Below are 14,308 nucleotides of genomic sequence, written 5' to 3' on the forward strand. Positions count from 1 at the left end.
CCCCCACTGACTGATGCCCAGCCCGTCCCCTCAAGCAGCGATCGCTGCCCCCCAGCCCAGTCCCCCCAGTTTCTATACTGGGCATGAGGCCCTATGGTCTGGGATAGCCCTGGGGCCAGTTGGGGTCGGCTGTCCTGGCCATGCCCCCTCCCAGCTCCTTGTGCCCCTGGCAGAGCAGGGGAACCTGAACAAAAAAGGTCCTTGACCAGTCCAGGCACTGGTTAGCAACAGCTAAACCATCAGTTTGTTACCAGCTTCTTCCCATCCCCAATCCAAACCACAGCCCTATGCCAGTTACTAGGAAGAACATTAACTCTATCCCAGCCGAAACCCGGACAGTAACACAAAACTAATGGACCTGCTTGCCAAGCCTTCCACTTTGTGCAACACCTTCCGAAAGCCAAACCGTAACTGCACCATCGCATTTTACAAAGGGAAATAAAGACTCGGGCTGCAAGGGAGTGCAAACAAAGCTCATTATCTTTGACAAGGAAAGGTACAGAGCAGAAGCTGCTTTTAACCTTCACTGCTGATTTAAAAAAAAAGAAAAAACAATTTTAACTCTCCTCTTCAAGAATATTCCAACAGCGGGACATGATTTATGGGAAAATACCAGCTGCACGTTTGCTTTTGTCAGCAGCTCAGGCCTACCTACCCAAACACAAATGCTAGTAAATATTGATGACATTGATCTTACGCCAAAAAGAGGGTATTGCATAAAGGCAGGTACAGAGCTGCGTCTGTGCCAGGCCCCCGGCTCGCACGGGGATGCTCACGCAGGCGGGGTGAGCCGGGGCAACCTGCCAGCACTCGCAGGGGCGCAGCCTCGGCCGCGTCCGTGAGTCCTGTGGGGCTGGGCAGGAACGGCGCTGCGGAGCTGCAGGAACGGGCCCCAGCATGGGCAGTCAGTCAAGACCCAGCGTGGACAGTCAGTGCTGAAAGAAGCCCTTTCTTCTTCAAGGTTTCAGATCACAGATTTGAGCTTTGGCTCAAAAAAAAACCTTTTACGTTTTCTTTTAGTGGGAAAACATTGCTGCCTGCTGTTTTCCAATGTGCCATGCTTTGTGCCCTCATTCAGCTTTCCCTCTACCCCCACCTTTCTTCTTTCCAAAGTATGTCCAGGGTTTCTTTTTTGATTTTAGCCTTGGGTTTTATACATCAGCTCTCTGACAAACTTCTGGTTTTATTTTATAGTCGTGTGCCACCGAACAAATTTCCTCCAAACACTTTTTCCCCATTAGCAGCCTGTACATTAGTGTCACAAAAATCAACACCAGAGGAAAAAAGGCAGCTGCCTCCTTGTCCCCACCGAAGGTTACACCGATCCCATCGCTCTGCAGGCGCCCACACCATCAGCGCCCACGGACAGCAACTGCGCGCACCTACCTGAGTGGGTCTCCCTTTCCCTCCCCTCCCCTCCCCGACGTCATTCCCGGGCGCCTGACGTCACACGCTGGCACCACTGCTGCGTCAGAGGCCCAAACTGCCATGGCACGATACGAACAAAAAGCTGACCATAATAATCGTTAACTTCACGGTGCCTTTCATCTAATGCAATCCCACGTACCGACAAGCCGGGCAGATACAAGGATAACTTCACCTCTTTCTGCAATAGCAGTCGTTATCAGAAAAAACACAGTTAAAAAAGAAAAAAAGAGGCAAGAGACACCCAAAGTTACACCACCATTCCAGTGATCGGGCAGCTGAAGTTATGCACTTACAGCAAGAACAGAGCAACTTTTAAGTATTGGCTGCCAGTTTCTATCAACACTACTACGGTATTATTTAATTATTATATACATAAAGTCACTCCATATGGATGAAGCCATTAAAATAGACTTCACTAACAATGGAATGGGGCTTATCCCTATATCCCAATCATTTCATTATTTGAAATCACTGATCCATGCACTGTATTACACTGAAGCTGAAGCACATATTTCCAGAGAATTAGTCAATCACAATTACTTTTCCCATCTTCCATCTAGCTTATAATTGCCTATGATTGGAGTTTTCTGACGGCATAGCATCTTTTATGTACTCTTTTGTCCACCTGAATTAGGTTTTAGCTAATAAATTTTATTTTTGTAGTTGTACTGGAATAGAAAGAGCATTTATTGCTGAGAACTTATGAGAAGAAAGTGGAATGTTCTGGGATACCATTCTAAGAGAAAACCATAGCCTGCTTTACTGAGTTTAAGGTACTATATAAACCAGCCCGTCTGTCACCTGTGCATCACGCATAGCGCCCCGTGAAGAATGAACAGTCACTTCTCAGCTCAGTGACTCTCTCTCCCAGCATAAACCTCTCCCTAGACATATATTCCTGTATGCATCAGATTGGTCGGAGTTCATTTTTTTAAACCAGGGTATTTATTGTAGCCCTAAATAAAAAGCTAGCATCTCTTGCAGCCTGTAAACAGGAAGGATTAGGCTGATCCAAATGCCATTACATTCCTTCACCAAAATCGAGTCCCATTAAGTCGGGGCTTTAACAGAGGAAATGGGATGCAGGGAATTGTTAAGAACGCACCGAAGAACCGCTGCCACCACCTCTCCCTTGCTGTGGGAATGACACAGATCGCAGCACTCGCTACGGGCCCCGGCACCCAGCGGGGGGTTGGAAGGTTCGGAGAGTGACTGCCAGCAGCTCTCAGAGCTGGTCACCAGCCGCCAAGAGCCACAGATTGGGAAACTGTAGTGGAAGCCTGCTAAGCACTCCTTCAGGTTCAAACCATCAGTAATTGCAAGGACCGCTTCAGAATGCGTGTAGAAAGCTTGCAGACAGACTCAGACTGCCTGGGACACCCTGCGCATGAAGTCCCACCATGCCTCTGTTAATGGGTGCTTTGGGGAGAAAAGCAGAGAGACCATGCCTTGAGGGAGAGATTGGCCTTTCCTGTGCACGGATGCAGGCTGAACTAGGCGAATTTGCCGTACAAAGGCAACTGCCCCCATCTCGCTGTCTTTTCTGTCAGAAGTATGGCACCCCAGCACATCACCTTCACACGTGACCACGGGGAGATGCAAGAAGCACAGGCTGCCATCAACAAAACAAACGCCCCCTCAGAACAGGCAGGGTAAGACCGAGGTCCCGCACAAAGCAGCTCGTGGAACAAGCCCACCACGTTATGCCATGTGACAGAGGACGAGCAAGCCCATCTCCCGGGAGCTCGTCCGACTCGGCACTAGCACGGTTCCGTGACTCCCAGCTCGGGACTGGCCTGGGCAGACCGGCGGGCTCCGGGCAGCACAAGTTCCTCCCCTGCACCACGCTGGGTGTGCATGCACTTAGCAAGGCGTTTCGCTTTCTGTATCACCTGCGCTAAGCAGGTGAGCTACCTGTCACCTTCCACTTGATGCTGTCCTGGGGATAAATCAGGATATTATCTCATGTATTTCAAGAGAAACACTGTCTTTACAGAAACAGATTTTTTTTCCCCCTTCAAAATGCATTAAGTTTTTCGCCTTCCTTGCATTTACAGATGTCTCGTTTGCCATTCTAATTGCCTTTCCTATTGAAGTAGCCATTTTCTAAATGTTTGTGTTTGGAAAAAAAAAATAACATAAAATCGTTCCACACTCTTCCCTTCCTTTGAGAAGGTCCTTTTGAACCCCCCTTTCCATATCATCTTGTAACTACTGCTCCTTAGACTTTTAACCCCTGTTCTCGTGACAGATTCTGTTGGTCACCTTGCTCCTTCAACCTTCATCATACAGAGTTTTTCTATACCGTCGACAATTAAAGAGTCCTTATGTTCTGCATAAGCGGTTACAAGACATATTTAATATTTGCGATTCAGTTTATCTGAACTTAAATGAACATAAAACTATTCAGAGTTATTTTAATCAGTATAAATAAATGCAATCCTTCAACTTTGCAGACCACGAAACAAGGGGTGTCGGGGGGGAGGGGGGGGGAGAATGACCCCAGAAAACCTGAATACATAATGTGGAATAAGGTGAAGCAACAGTACAGAAGAAAGGATTACTGTCATCATTCATTTGGCAAATTGGATGTCAAATACACAAAAATTAATGTCAGCAAGAAAAAAAAAATGAGGTATTGGTCATTTGGCATAAGAGAGGATAGAAAGCACATGTTAGATTGTGTCGGAGTGAAGTTAAGCCTCGTGACTTTACATACAGAGTGTACATGTGGGGGAAGAAGTTACGTCCCATGCTGATACCGTATCACCAGGCAAAGGCTTGCTCATATCCCATATGGGAAAACCTGCTAGGAATCAAACTGCATTAACATTTATTTCATTCAACAAATACTTGCTATGGAACATGGAGTGTTTCCTCTTAAAAAGCTTTTTTGGAGCTGAGAAATAAGATTAAAGGAGAAGGGACCCTTATGTCACTGCATCTTTAACTTCGTATTTCCTATTCTCAGCCACCGTTCTCTAGAGCTTTGCAAAAGGGTTTGGATCTCTCGTTTGCATCAATGCCTGCCACTGTATGAACAAACGTCTGCTTATGAAAAGCTGAGGTTTTATTTTTAGCAAGCATGGCGGAATGTCTGTGGCTACTGCCTTCCTGGTACAAGCAATCCAACCTTGGTTCCCCTGCCTGCCTTCTGTGATTATATTCTCTCCACATCTTCCATGTGATTTTTATGAGCAAGTGTACCCTTGGCTCATAGTTTTAGTTTATTTCTATGTTGAACCCCATAAATGACGCTATAGTGCAATTTCCAACTACACTGAGGCAAAACTAAAGACTAAAGCATCAAACCCTCAAGCCTGAAAGTTAAAAACCCAAAGCCAACATCTAAAGCCACTGAACCACTAGCAAACCTTCTGCCAGGGAGTTCTCACCTGTAAGCTCCATCTCAGGCCCCCGAGATAAAATGCACAACTTTTTAGATGACGCAGAGATCCTCAAAACACTCTTATTCATCTTCTTCCCAGCCTTTCAGCATTTCAGAGGGGGAACTGAGGCTGGGCAGGCAACCGCCCTCCAGCCACGGCACCCCCGCTCCCCGGAGCACGCACGCCGCGCCTCCGCTTCCACGGGACGCTCAGGCGAGGCACAGCCCTCCTTCCACCCGTCTCGTTCGTGTTTCACAGCACAGCAGGGGCCACTCCAAAACCAACCAGTCTCCCACCAGCACAAAAACGAACTTGCTACTCAGCTTCCAGGAATGCAGAAGCCATAGCTCTTATTGATGACCTTAATGTGAGAAAACAACATACTGGACTGATCAGACTTCAAGGAAGGAAAGCCTCTGTGAGAAGTTAATCTCGTGTCACCACTTCAAGACACTTAAGTACCTATAAAGCTAACTTTAAGCATATGAACCAACAGGACTACTTATACAAGATATTCTTGTATTTTTCCAGTTTATTGGAATTACTTTATTGGAAGAGCTTAGATATGTTAAATAAACACGTAGCTCTTCTTGTCCCTAATATGGGGTTCACACCATGACTTTTAAGGGTAGAGTTCTGTTTAAATATGCAACTCTAACTCCTTTAATTACTTACATTTTTCTTTAACACAGGATAATTCCTCAATATGAGTCATTCCAGCATATTTTTAAAACTACTTTATTGGACATGACTTTTTATTTTCCACTAGCACTACCAAGAAATCCCGTTATGAAAAGAACAGTCAAGCTCATTCACTTCTGGCCTCAAGTGCAAAAGAAGCAGTAGCATTCCTTTGTCAATCCAATCAGCACGCCCAAATTAAAAGTATTACTTGGGTCAGTCCAGATGGTTCATTGGGGAATATATGATCTATAGAACTACTCCCAAATGCACTCCTGGATTAGTAGAACAACCAAACTAAATGGAATACAGTGTTGCTAACATCACAGGACCACGTTAACCGCTTGGGCTGTCCCTAGGAGAATGCAGCTCTTCATTCCTTGAACGCCGTTACTTTGACTGATGACTTGCTCTCAAACGAGCACTTGGAGATGCTACGCTCTAAAACAAAGGCTAAATGCACAAATCACAGCAGCATTTCCCATCGTGGAAGTGGATGCATGTTTTAGGAAGCCAGTGTGGACGAGAACGCATTTGCTGGCCTTTTTCCTCGGAAGAGAGCCATGGAAACCTCCCGCACTCAGTTCAGCAAGCAGTCGTGCGGTTTTGTCTGGAGGGAGCACACTTGGTTGTTATTCTAACAAAATTATAAATACTGTATGGTTTCTGACGTGAAGGTTTCACTGTGTTTCATGCTGCACAAACAGAACAAAAAGGCTCCAGGATGTGCTTTTAAGTGGACACGTATTAGAAGAGTTCAGGCACGCCCCGGTCGAACGAGGAGCACGCTGCCCGGTGCCGGGGGCTGCCCGGTGCGGGAGGCTCATCTGCCTCTTGTCCTGCACAGAGCCCCCCTCCTTTGAACTCTGCTTGGTGACCCTCCCCACGCGCTAGGGGGTAGGGAAAATAACGGGATGGTGAAATCAAGTGATGAGAGAGGAGACAGAGAAAGAAGAACAGTAAAGCAGAAGGAAAAGAGAGGGATGGCCGCGTAGGAAGAGACAAGAGGCAGAGGCGAACCTGGCAAGACAGAGAGAGGAACCCGAATCAGGAGTGTCCGTGTAGGGGGCTTTTTACTCCTCTCCCTTCCCACTTTGTCACATTCTAGTGAAGTGGCATAAATACATGAACACATCATCACCATTTGCTGCTTTGACATCAGCCCCGCACTCCTCTGGACGCAGACAAGAGGCAGCAAATGTAAGCACCTAAAAGCGCAGCACAACCAGGCGCACAGCAATCACTGCCACACTGGTAACACATCACTTAAAATAGCAGCGTCGGGTTTAAAATTACCATCACCCTACAGTGAGCACAAGGGAACAACATCAGCGGCACGAGAGAAGGACGACCTTGATTCTGAAATACCTGCCTACAACACCAAATCTGGGTTTTTCAAATGATCTGCATTCATTTCAGTGGACACTTGTTCTAGAAGTGGATAGTAATCCTAAGAGGAAGAAAAACAGGGACCATTTCAAACACTACCCTTCTGTATTTTTCTTTAAAATGAAGTGACACAGTATTACAGTGCCCTCAGGTGGTGTAAATTCAGTTCTGTCCTGTTGTCTTTTCTAGAAAGGCAGCTCTGTAAATAATACGAATTTTCAGCAGACTGGACAAATATGGAATAAGGTTCTCTAGGCAGGCGAAGCACAGCATGAGCAGTTTTGTTTCCAAGGAAGGCTTTTCGCTTGAGTGTTATGGCAACTCCTGGTTTTTCAAAAGCATTGTCTGTTCAGTTTTAAATACCTGTGGAAGAAATCTAACAAATCTCCCACAGAAAACTTAAACAACATCATCACTGATTACAGGAACAAATGTGGATGGAAGGAAAGAGATCTAGAAAAGAAGATAAAACCAGAAGAGAGAAGAGGTAATGAATTCTTTGAATATGAATTCTATGAATATGAAATGAATTCTATGAAATTCTATGAAATTCTATGAAATCAATTCTAATGAATAAGAACTTTTAAGAACAAAAGCCGAGATATACAGGTTTTTTTAAAAAAGAAGATACTGTATCATTTCTTAAATACGTTCATGTGTTACATGGCTTAATGGTGAGGAAAAATGCATAAACAGAGCAGTGTGTGATAAATTTGTCATATAACCCGAAACTCTCTGAATTCATCCTGCCATTTTTAACAAGCCTTCCAAAGGCCGTCAAATATATTCCTGGTGTTCAATCTCTGGTGACGAATTGCATTTCTACTCTTACAGAAGAAATTTAGTCTGAAGAAATCAGTTCCCTGAAGATGTAGGACATCTTTAATATGCATCAGACCAGTAAAATCTTTTTGTTACTAAGAGTAGCCATGTAAAATGAATTTTATTTAGCTGCTGTTTCTCCACATTCAGGGCAATGCCAGTACTGTCTGTCGTAGAACTAACGGTCGCTATCTGCCCAGCATTTATCATTGCTTTGTATCTTCCTTAAATAAATGTGAGGAAGATCAACAAAGCACCAGGAGAATCCTCTAATCAACCACAATTAAAAGGTTTGCCAAAGTAAGGTTATAATCACACTTACTCTACTGAGATACTCTCAAAGGAATGGCCTGTCGGAAAGCTGACGAGTACCAATCACATCATGGAATACCTGCACTGAAGGTGATGGGGATCATACCGCTGAATGTGGTTTCAGCAGGGAATACCACTGCAGCAGAGCTTTGTCCTATTGCCCACCCAGGTCTGTCCTGCTGTCTTTTCTAGAAAGACAGCTCTGCAAATACTGCTGATTTTCATCAAGCTGGATAAATATGGAAGACACACACAAGAGAGCGCAAGCATCGTGCTTATAGTAGCCACAGACCCTTCCTCCAGCTCCCACTGGAAGGACGCTGCTGTCCTTCCGCTTATGACCACACTCTGGTCTCCTCCCTGCCTGCTCCCGAATTGGGCACCAGCAGGCATTGAAGCATTGCCCAAACAGCTCAGAGAAGTCATTTCCAGACTGTCCCAAAACCCAGACAGGACAAAAGGAATTTGAATCCCACCAATCTTTCATTTCCTACACAAATGGCACCTTCTATTCCTTCCATGGCGATTTGGGAAACCCTCCTACCACCCCGAAGTTACGTGTTACAGGAGATGCCGGGCTGATCCTTCAGTCTTCTAACGATTGCCTCCAGGATTTCTGAGGGTGGCCAGAAGAATTGCCCTTACATTTTTAGCAGCTATCTTTACACACTGCACTCTTCAAAGAAAAACCACGGAAGCTTCTCACCCCAAGTCGCCCCCCCACTCCCCTCACCCTGCTTTCAGTAATCACTAATTGCTTTTTTTTTAACCTCACTTGCACATTCAGGAAGAGTTTTACTAACAAAACACTTCTCTGTGGCTCAGAGAGAATCAATAGCGCTTACAAGCACACTCTTTATTTATTGGCAATTTACTCCTGAATTCCCCCATCTAGGCTATCAATAGGAAGGCAATCTCTTTATAGCACTAACGACTTGCGGTAAAGTATATACATCTGTTTAATACAAATAAGGGCAAACGATTTCCCAGTCTTGGTTAGATAAAATAGAGCTCGCAAGGTCTTATCTCACTCAGAAAGAATAACTTGCAGCCTTCTCTCATTAAAAGGATAAACTATTAGAGTGGAGACAAGCAGAAAAAACCCCAGCGTTGGTGGAACAAGGGAGGGGGAGAGGGGTGGTCTGACCCGGCTGAAGGCGGCAATGCTCTAAGCCACTGGCAGAAGGAAAGCCACAGGTAAAACAGGATTCCCAGACAGGAGGAAAAAAAAAAAATTACAGTTGAAACCATACCAGCCATTCCATCCACCACAAACTGCACGACACCGACTCCCAGCCCCACTGTGGGAGGAAAAGCCCTTCATTTTGGAAAGAACATTAAGCCAAGAAAACACTGCCCACCTTGTCATCGTTAAGAGCGCCTCTCATGAGATGCAAGGTGGAACAAAACTAATGCTGGCAAATGCTTATCTTAAACCTCTCAGAAGTTTCAGCTGCAAAAACACCCTTTCATTTTTTGACCTAAAAAACTCCCCCCCCCATATAATTATGCCCATGCTGTTTTCCACCAATGACCGTATTTACAGTAATGGTCGGTGATTTTAACATGGCAAATACTTTCCTGAAACCTAATTCATGTTTCCCACAGCTTCAAAAACTTGCTGCTTAAAATCCAAAGCAGACCAATGAATTCAGACGGAGGTGGTGTAAAGCTCCCTGATAATCCCTTCAAAGTCACACTCTGGTCTCAGCAGAGATAAGTTATTTTGAAAGGATTTATGTATATAGCTCCCTGCATCCCAATAATTCTCCAAAATGAGATTAAAGCCTTAAAAAGAGAGTAAACCCAACAAAGGCACAAGGTTGGGATCCATACCGAGCCTTTTGTTTTTATTCTTTCTAGAGAGTCCTAAAAGGCAGTCCTGCCTCTGTGCTTGCCAGCTGAAGTTACCTGGCTCCCCAGGAAGGCATGGATTAGGAACCAGAAAGGGAAAACCAACTTTGAGGCCAAAATGTGCCTAGAGGAGCTTGAAAAAAAAAAGTGAATTCACAGCTTTATATTGAGCTCTTTTGTTAAGCTATGTAAGATTTAGAAAGCCAAAGTAACTTCTTCACAGACAGCCCCAACCGTTCCTTTGCAATAGGCAAACCATAAAAAGCCCCCCCCAGCTCGTCAGGGAAAGGGAATCGGTAAGACAAGAAACTATTGCTTGCGGTGTCAGGAATTAATCTCTTATTTGGGAAGGGCAGACCAAAGAAGGGACAGAGAAGCGGTCCTTCCCTGCGGCACCACGCTCCCTCTCCCAGCCAATGCCCAGACCACCATCACCCTGAATTCTGCTTTGCACCAGCGACCCATCCACCGTATTTCACAGCCAGCCCTGAAAGAAAACCAAGATTTCTGACGGAGGCAATTGGGTTAACCACACCGTGCTGGAGTCACCGAGCTTAGGTTGCTTCGTTAGGGCGGCAGCCCAGAGAACAGCGCAGCGTCCAGTCCGGCTTCGCTTGCTGCGTACCGCAGGAGAGGTCTCATCCTGTCCCCGCGGGTCGGCTCCCACCCCCCCCCTCGCCGCTGCCCCTGCTGCAGCTGCAGCAAACGCACGCCCTTCGGAAGAGTGGAGCCCCCAAAAGACACAAGATACACAAATTCCTCGGCTCTCTGAAAGCATCGCAAAACTCAGATGCCCAGATGCAGAGTAACTCAGCGCGCTGCCTGCTTCAAACGCTCTGCAGACGGAGCGACCCATGGGAAAGCTTCTCATCCTTTTACGGGTTTGTTTTATGAAAGACACCACTTTGCTTTCAGCCACAGCATCCTTTGTTTGGAGCTAAACAAATCTCATTTAAGCCTTGCAACCAAACTTCTGCTCCACGTGCTGACAGGTATGACCTACCACGGCAGCGAGCTCCTCGGCACGCCCTGGGCCCTCGCACGACCGCTGCCGAGGGGCGCTGGGCTCGGAGCTGAGCTGCACAGCACCAGCAGCCAGCAGCAGCTGCAATGCAAGCGGCGTTCCCGCTGATCCGGCACAGCCCCCGAACCAGGCGAGCAGGAGCCGAGGCCCAAGGCTGAGCTCAGGTTGGGCTCCGGGGCGGGGCGGGGGCTGCGTGGGCAGGAGGTCCCCAGTGGGGCTGATTGGGGCCCGTGTGGCCTTCGACGCTGGCTGGTTAGTGGCAATGGTCTGCTTGCAGTGCAGAGGGATTTCCTAACTCTGTAACAGTTTAGAAGGGCGGTAACAAAATATAGCATCTTTATTACAGGGTGGGTTTTTCAGTTTTACAGCACGGGACAGGGACTGAATTCTGTGGAGGGGGAATTACATCCCTCAGCTGTGAGACAGTTTGCAAACGAGTTCCTTAATCCTTTATAATTAATTCTCAAATATCACTGGCAAAGGACACAAGACTGCAAACTTCCCAACTAGCAATTCTGGGCTTAAACACCACTGGAGATAGCTAGCTTTTGGCACTGAGGCTCTGTAATGACTTACCATTAAGCAAAAGGATGACATAAGGTTTAGGAAAAGATTCCTCCAGCCTTATGAAAACAAATGTAGTGTTAGAACAAATTGAAGTCTATGTATACATTAGTTGGCTTTATTTGTACAGCCTTGTAACACAATACTCCAATTTAAGGATATAATTAGAAGCATTGTATTAGAAAGCTATAAAAATACAGATACCAGCCAGTTGTTAAAAGAGATACTCAGTGCCGCTTTGTTCATGATGAGATTGCAAACAAAACCCATGCAGCTCAAGCACAGAGACTCCTGAACGAGGACACGCTGTTGCCTTTTTTTTCTTTCCATATCTTTTGAAAATTCATTTTCTCCCAGTCACGGAAAGTTACTTTATCTATTAGACATTTCTGTGTGTACAAACAGAATAACTCAGCTGTCCATCACAAAAAAAAGAAAAAAACGTATTTCCTCTGCAAACGTGTTTCGCCTTTAATGGCCAAGTACAGAGCCCATCAATTTTACTCGTCAGCTAACACGTCGCTGTGTATTACTTCTCACTGCGGCACGCGAGGACCCCCCTGGCCAGCAGCATTCCTGTACTGTGCATTCTGGGCTTCGTGGTGGTTGTTCTGCCCTCGGCAGATTTGGTTTTCAGTAAATGTCCGTGTGAGCATAAAGGTGCCAGACTGCATCAGAGAGGCAGGGGGAGCCGGGAAGGGTACAGGCTCCTCCGGGCCCTGGGATTCCCTCAGTGCTCCCTGCTGTGTGCTCTCCTCCCTTGTCCAGGGCGTGTGACGGAGCACGGCCCGTGCGGGGGGCCAGTCTGCCTTACGCCGACGTGCAGCCCTATCACGAGACTTCGCCCTGAAAGGTTTGAAGAAAAAGTCAAAACTATGGGGCACGTACGACTTAACGGTGAATACACGAACGGACAGGACAGCGCACGTGAGCGGGCAGAGTAACAAGGGGAAACAGAAGATGAGCGTTTGAGGGAGAAAGGGATGTCCCAGACCGTTAAACCAGAGCCCGTGACACATAACCGGTTTTCTTCCTCTGTCTTGAACGTCCCCCTAGACTGCAGTCCCACGCGGACAGAGGAGAAGCACCGAAGCGCTCGGGTCTGCCAAGGTGGCTGGGCATGAACCATTGTAGCATTTTTCTTCTCTGCAATTTCCAGCCCATGGGAAAAAAAACCCTGCAAATCTCTGCCCTAAATGTGAGCATCTACATTCTGCCACAGCTGTATGAAATGGTGTTTTGTATTTTGCCCCAAGTACAATACTATAATAACACCATACTCTAAGGCAACAACGCCACGCTTGCATTTTTTACATTTCTTCCCATTTTTGTTGCACCATTCTCAAGGTCATCCAGTTTCTCTTGTGTGCTGCTCTATACTGATGAGGACTCTCAGCTCTGCACCATTACCATATTCCTACTTTTTGTGCCAAGGACCATAATGAAAAATATTAAATATGGCCTTTCCCAGGCCATACATCATCCTGTGAAGAAGCTTCACCAGAGATCATCGAGTCTAAAAATGACTTTGTTTTCTAGTGACTGCGTTATTAGCCCCAAACGCCCCTCATTTTTAAACACAAGGGTTTCTTTTAGGTATGCTGTGAAGCAGCAGCATCCGTACTTGTCAGGGACGCTAGCCCATGGGAAAAAAAACCCTGCAAATCTCTGCCCTAAATGTGAGCATCTACATTCTGCCACAGCTGTATGAAATGGTGTTTTGTATTTTGCCCCAAGTACAATACTATAATAACACCATACTCTAAGGCAACAACGCCACGCTTGCATTTTTTACATTTCTTCCCATTTTTGTTGCACCATTCTCAAGGTCATCCAGTTTCTCTTGTGTGCTGCTCTATACTGATGAGGACTCTCAGCTCTGCACCATTACCATATTCCTACTTTTTGTGCCAAGGACCATAATGAAAAATATTAAATATGGCCTTTCCCAGGCCATACATCATCCTGTGAAGAAGCTTCACCAGAGATCATCGAGTCTAAAAATGACTTTGTTTTCTAGTGACTGCGTTATTAGCCCCAAACGCCCCTCATTTTTAAACACAAGGGTTTCTTTTAGGTATGCTGTGAAGCAGCAGCATCCGTACTTGTCAGGGACGCAGGCAGACAGCACAACTACAGGGCCTGAGCATGGATTGTCCTGCTCTCGTCACCAACGCTCCAAGTAACTCCACGCAACGATATCATCCCCCCCTCCCTGTCCAGCTTCACTCCCCCTCCACCAGCAGCAGAACGACTCAGGAAAGGCAGCCTGTGTGCAGCGCTGCCCTGAGTTCCCCACTTGCTTGTTGTGACACGGGCACTTACAGCTGCACTTCGGGATGATGTACAACGCAGCGGGGGCTGCTTTCATGCACTGCGCACCCGACACCTCTGCAGTCCATAAAGGCAGACGGCAGAAGGCACACGCATCCACAGCCAGCAGGTGTAAAACACAGATTATTCTTATGCGTGGTTTAATTTCTTTTAGTACCTAGCCTCTCGGACATGTTGAGCTGCACGGACGCGACAAAAGAAGGTACTTTGGCCGTATGCATGACAAAAACAAGTACCGGAAGGTGAAATGGAACTTGTCTGAAGTTACCGGCACTGTAGCATTTAATACTGGACAATGTATGATAATACCGAGCATAATGATAAATCTGAATACGTCGGAATGCCTAAGTCTCAGACAAATTTGACGTTACTAATCTCAGTTTTGCTTCCATGTCCTTTGTAAGACAGGTCACTCATGCCGGGCAAACCAAAGCGCTCGGTAATTATAAATGGTGGAAAGACTCCTCTGCCCAGCCCGGAACTGCACCCGAACACGATCACGAACCGCTGC

General features: G+C 46.4%; 1 protein-coding gene and 1 long non-coding RNA gene across 2 annotated transcripts in view; both read left to right on the forward strand.

Annotated features, from left to right (window-relative positions):
• Positions 1-255: 255 nt before the first annotated feature.
• LOC118452515 lies at positions 256-7,157 on the forward strand. Its single transcript, XR_004842312.1, has 3 exons — positions 256-338; positions 3,076-3,080; positions 7,143-7,157. It is a non-coding gene; the product is annotated as an uncharacterized LOC118452515 (long non-coding RNA).
• Positions 7,158-14,012: 6,855 nt separating this feature from the next.
• Positions 14,013-14,308, forward strand: part of NKX6-2 (NK6 homeobox 2) — a 6,896-nt gene continuing 6,600 nt past the window's right edge. Inside the window, exon 1 of the mRNA XM_035896537.1 lies at positions 14,013-14,094. Within this exon, the coding sequence (XP_035752430.1) occupies positions 14,013-14,094 (82 nt within the window). The remainder of the gene's footprint in view (positions 14,095-14,308) is intronic.

Source organism: Egretta garzetta, unplaced genomic scaffold, assembly GCF_000687185.1.
Source record: "Egretta garzetta isolate BGI_Z169 unplaced genomic scaffold, ASM68718v1 scaffold766, whole genome shotgun sequence".
Lineage (NCBI taxonomy): Eukaryota > Metazoa > Chordata > Aves > Pelecaniformes > Ardeidae > Egretta > Egretta garzetta.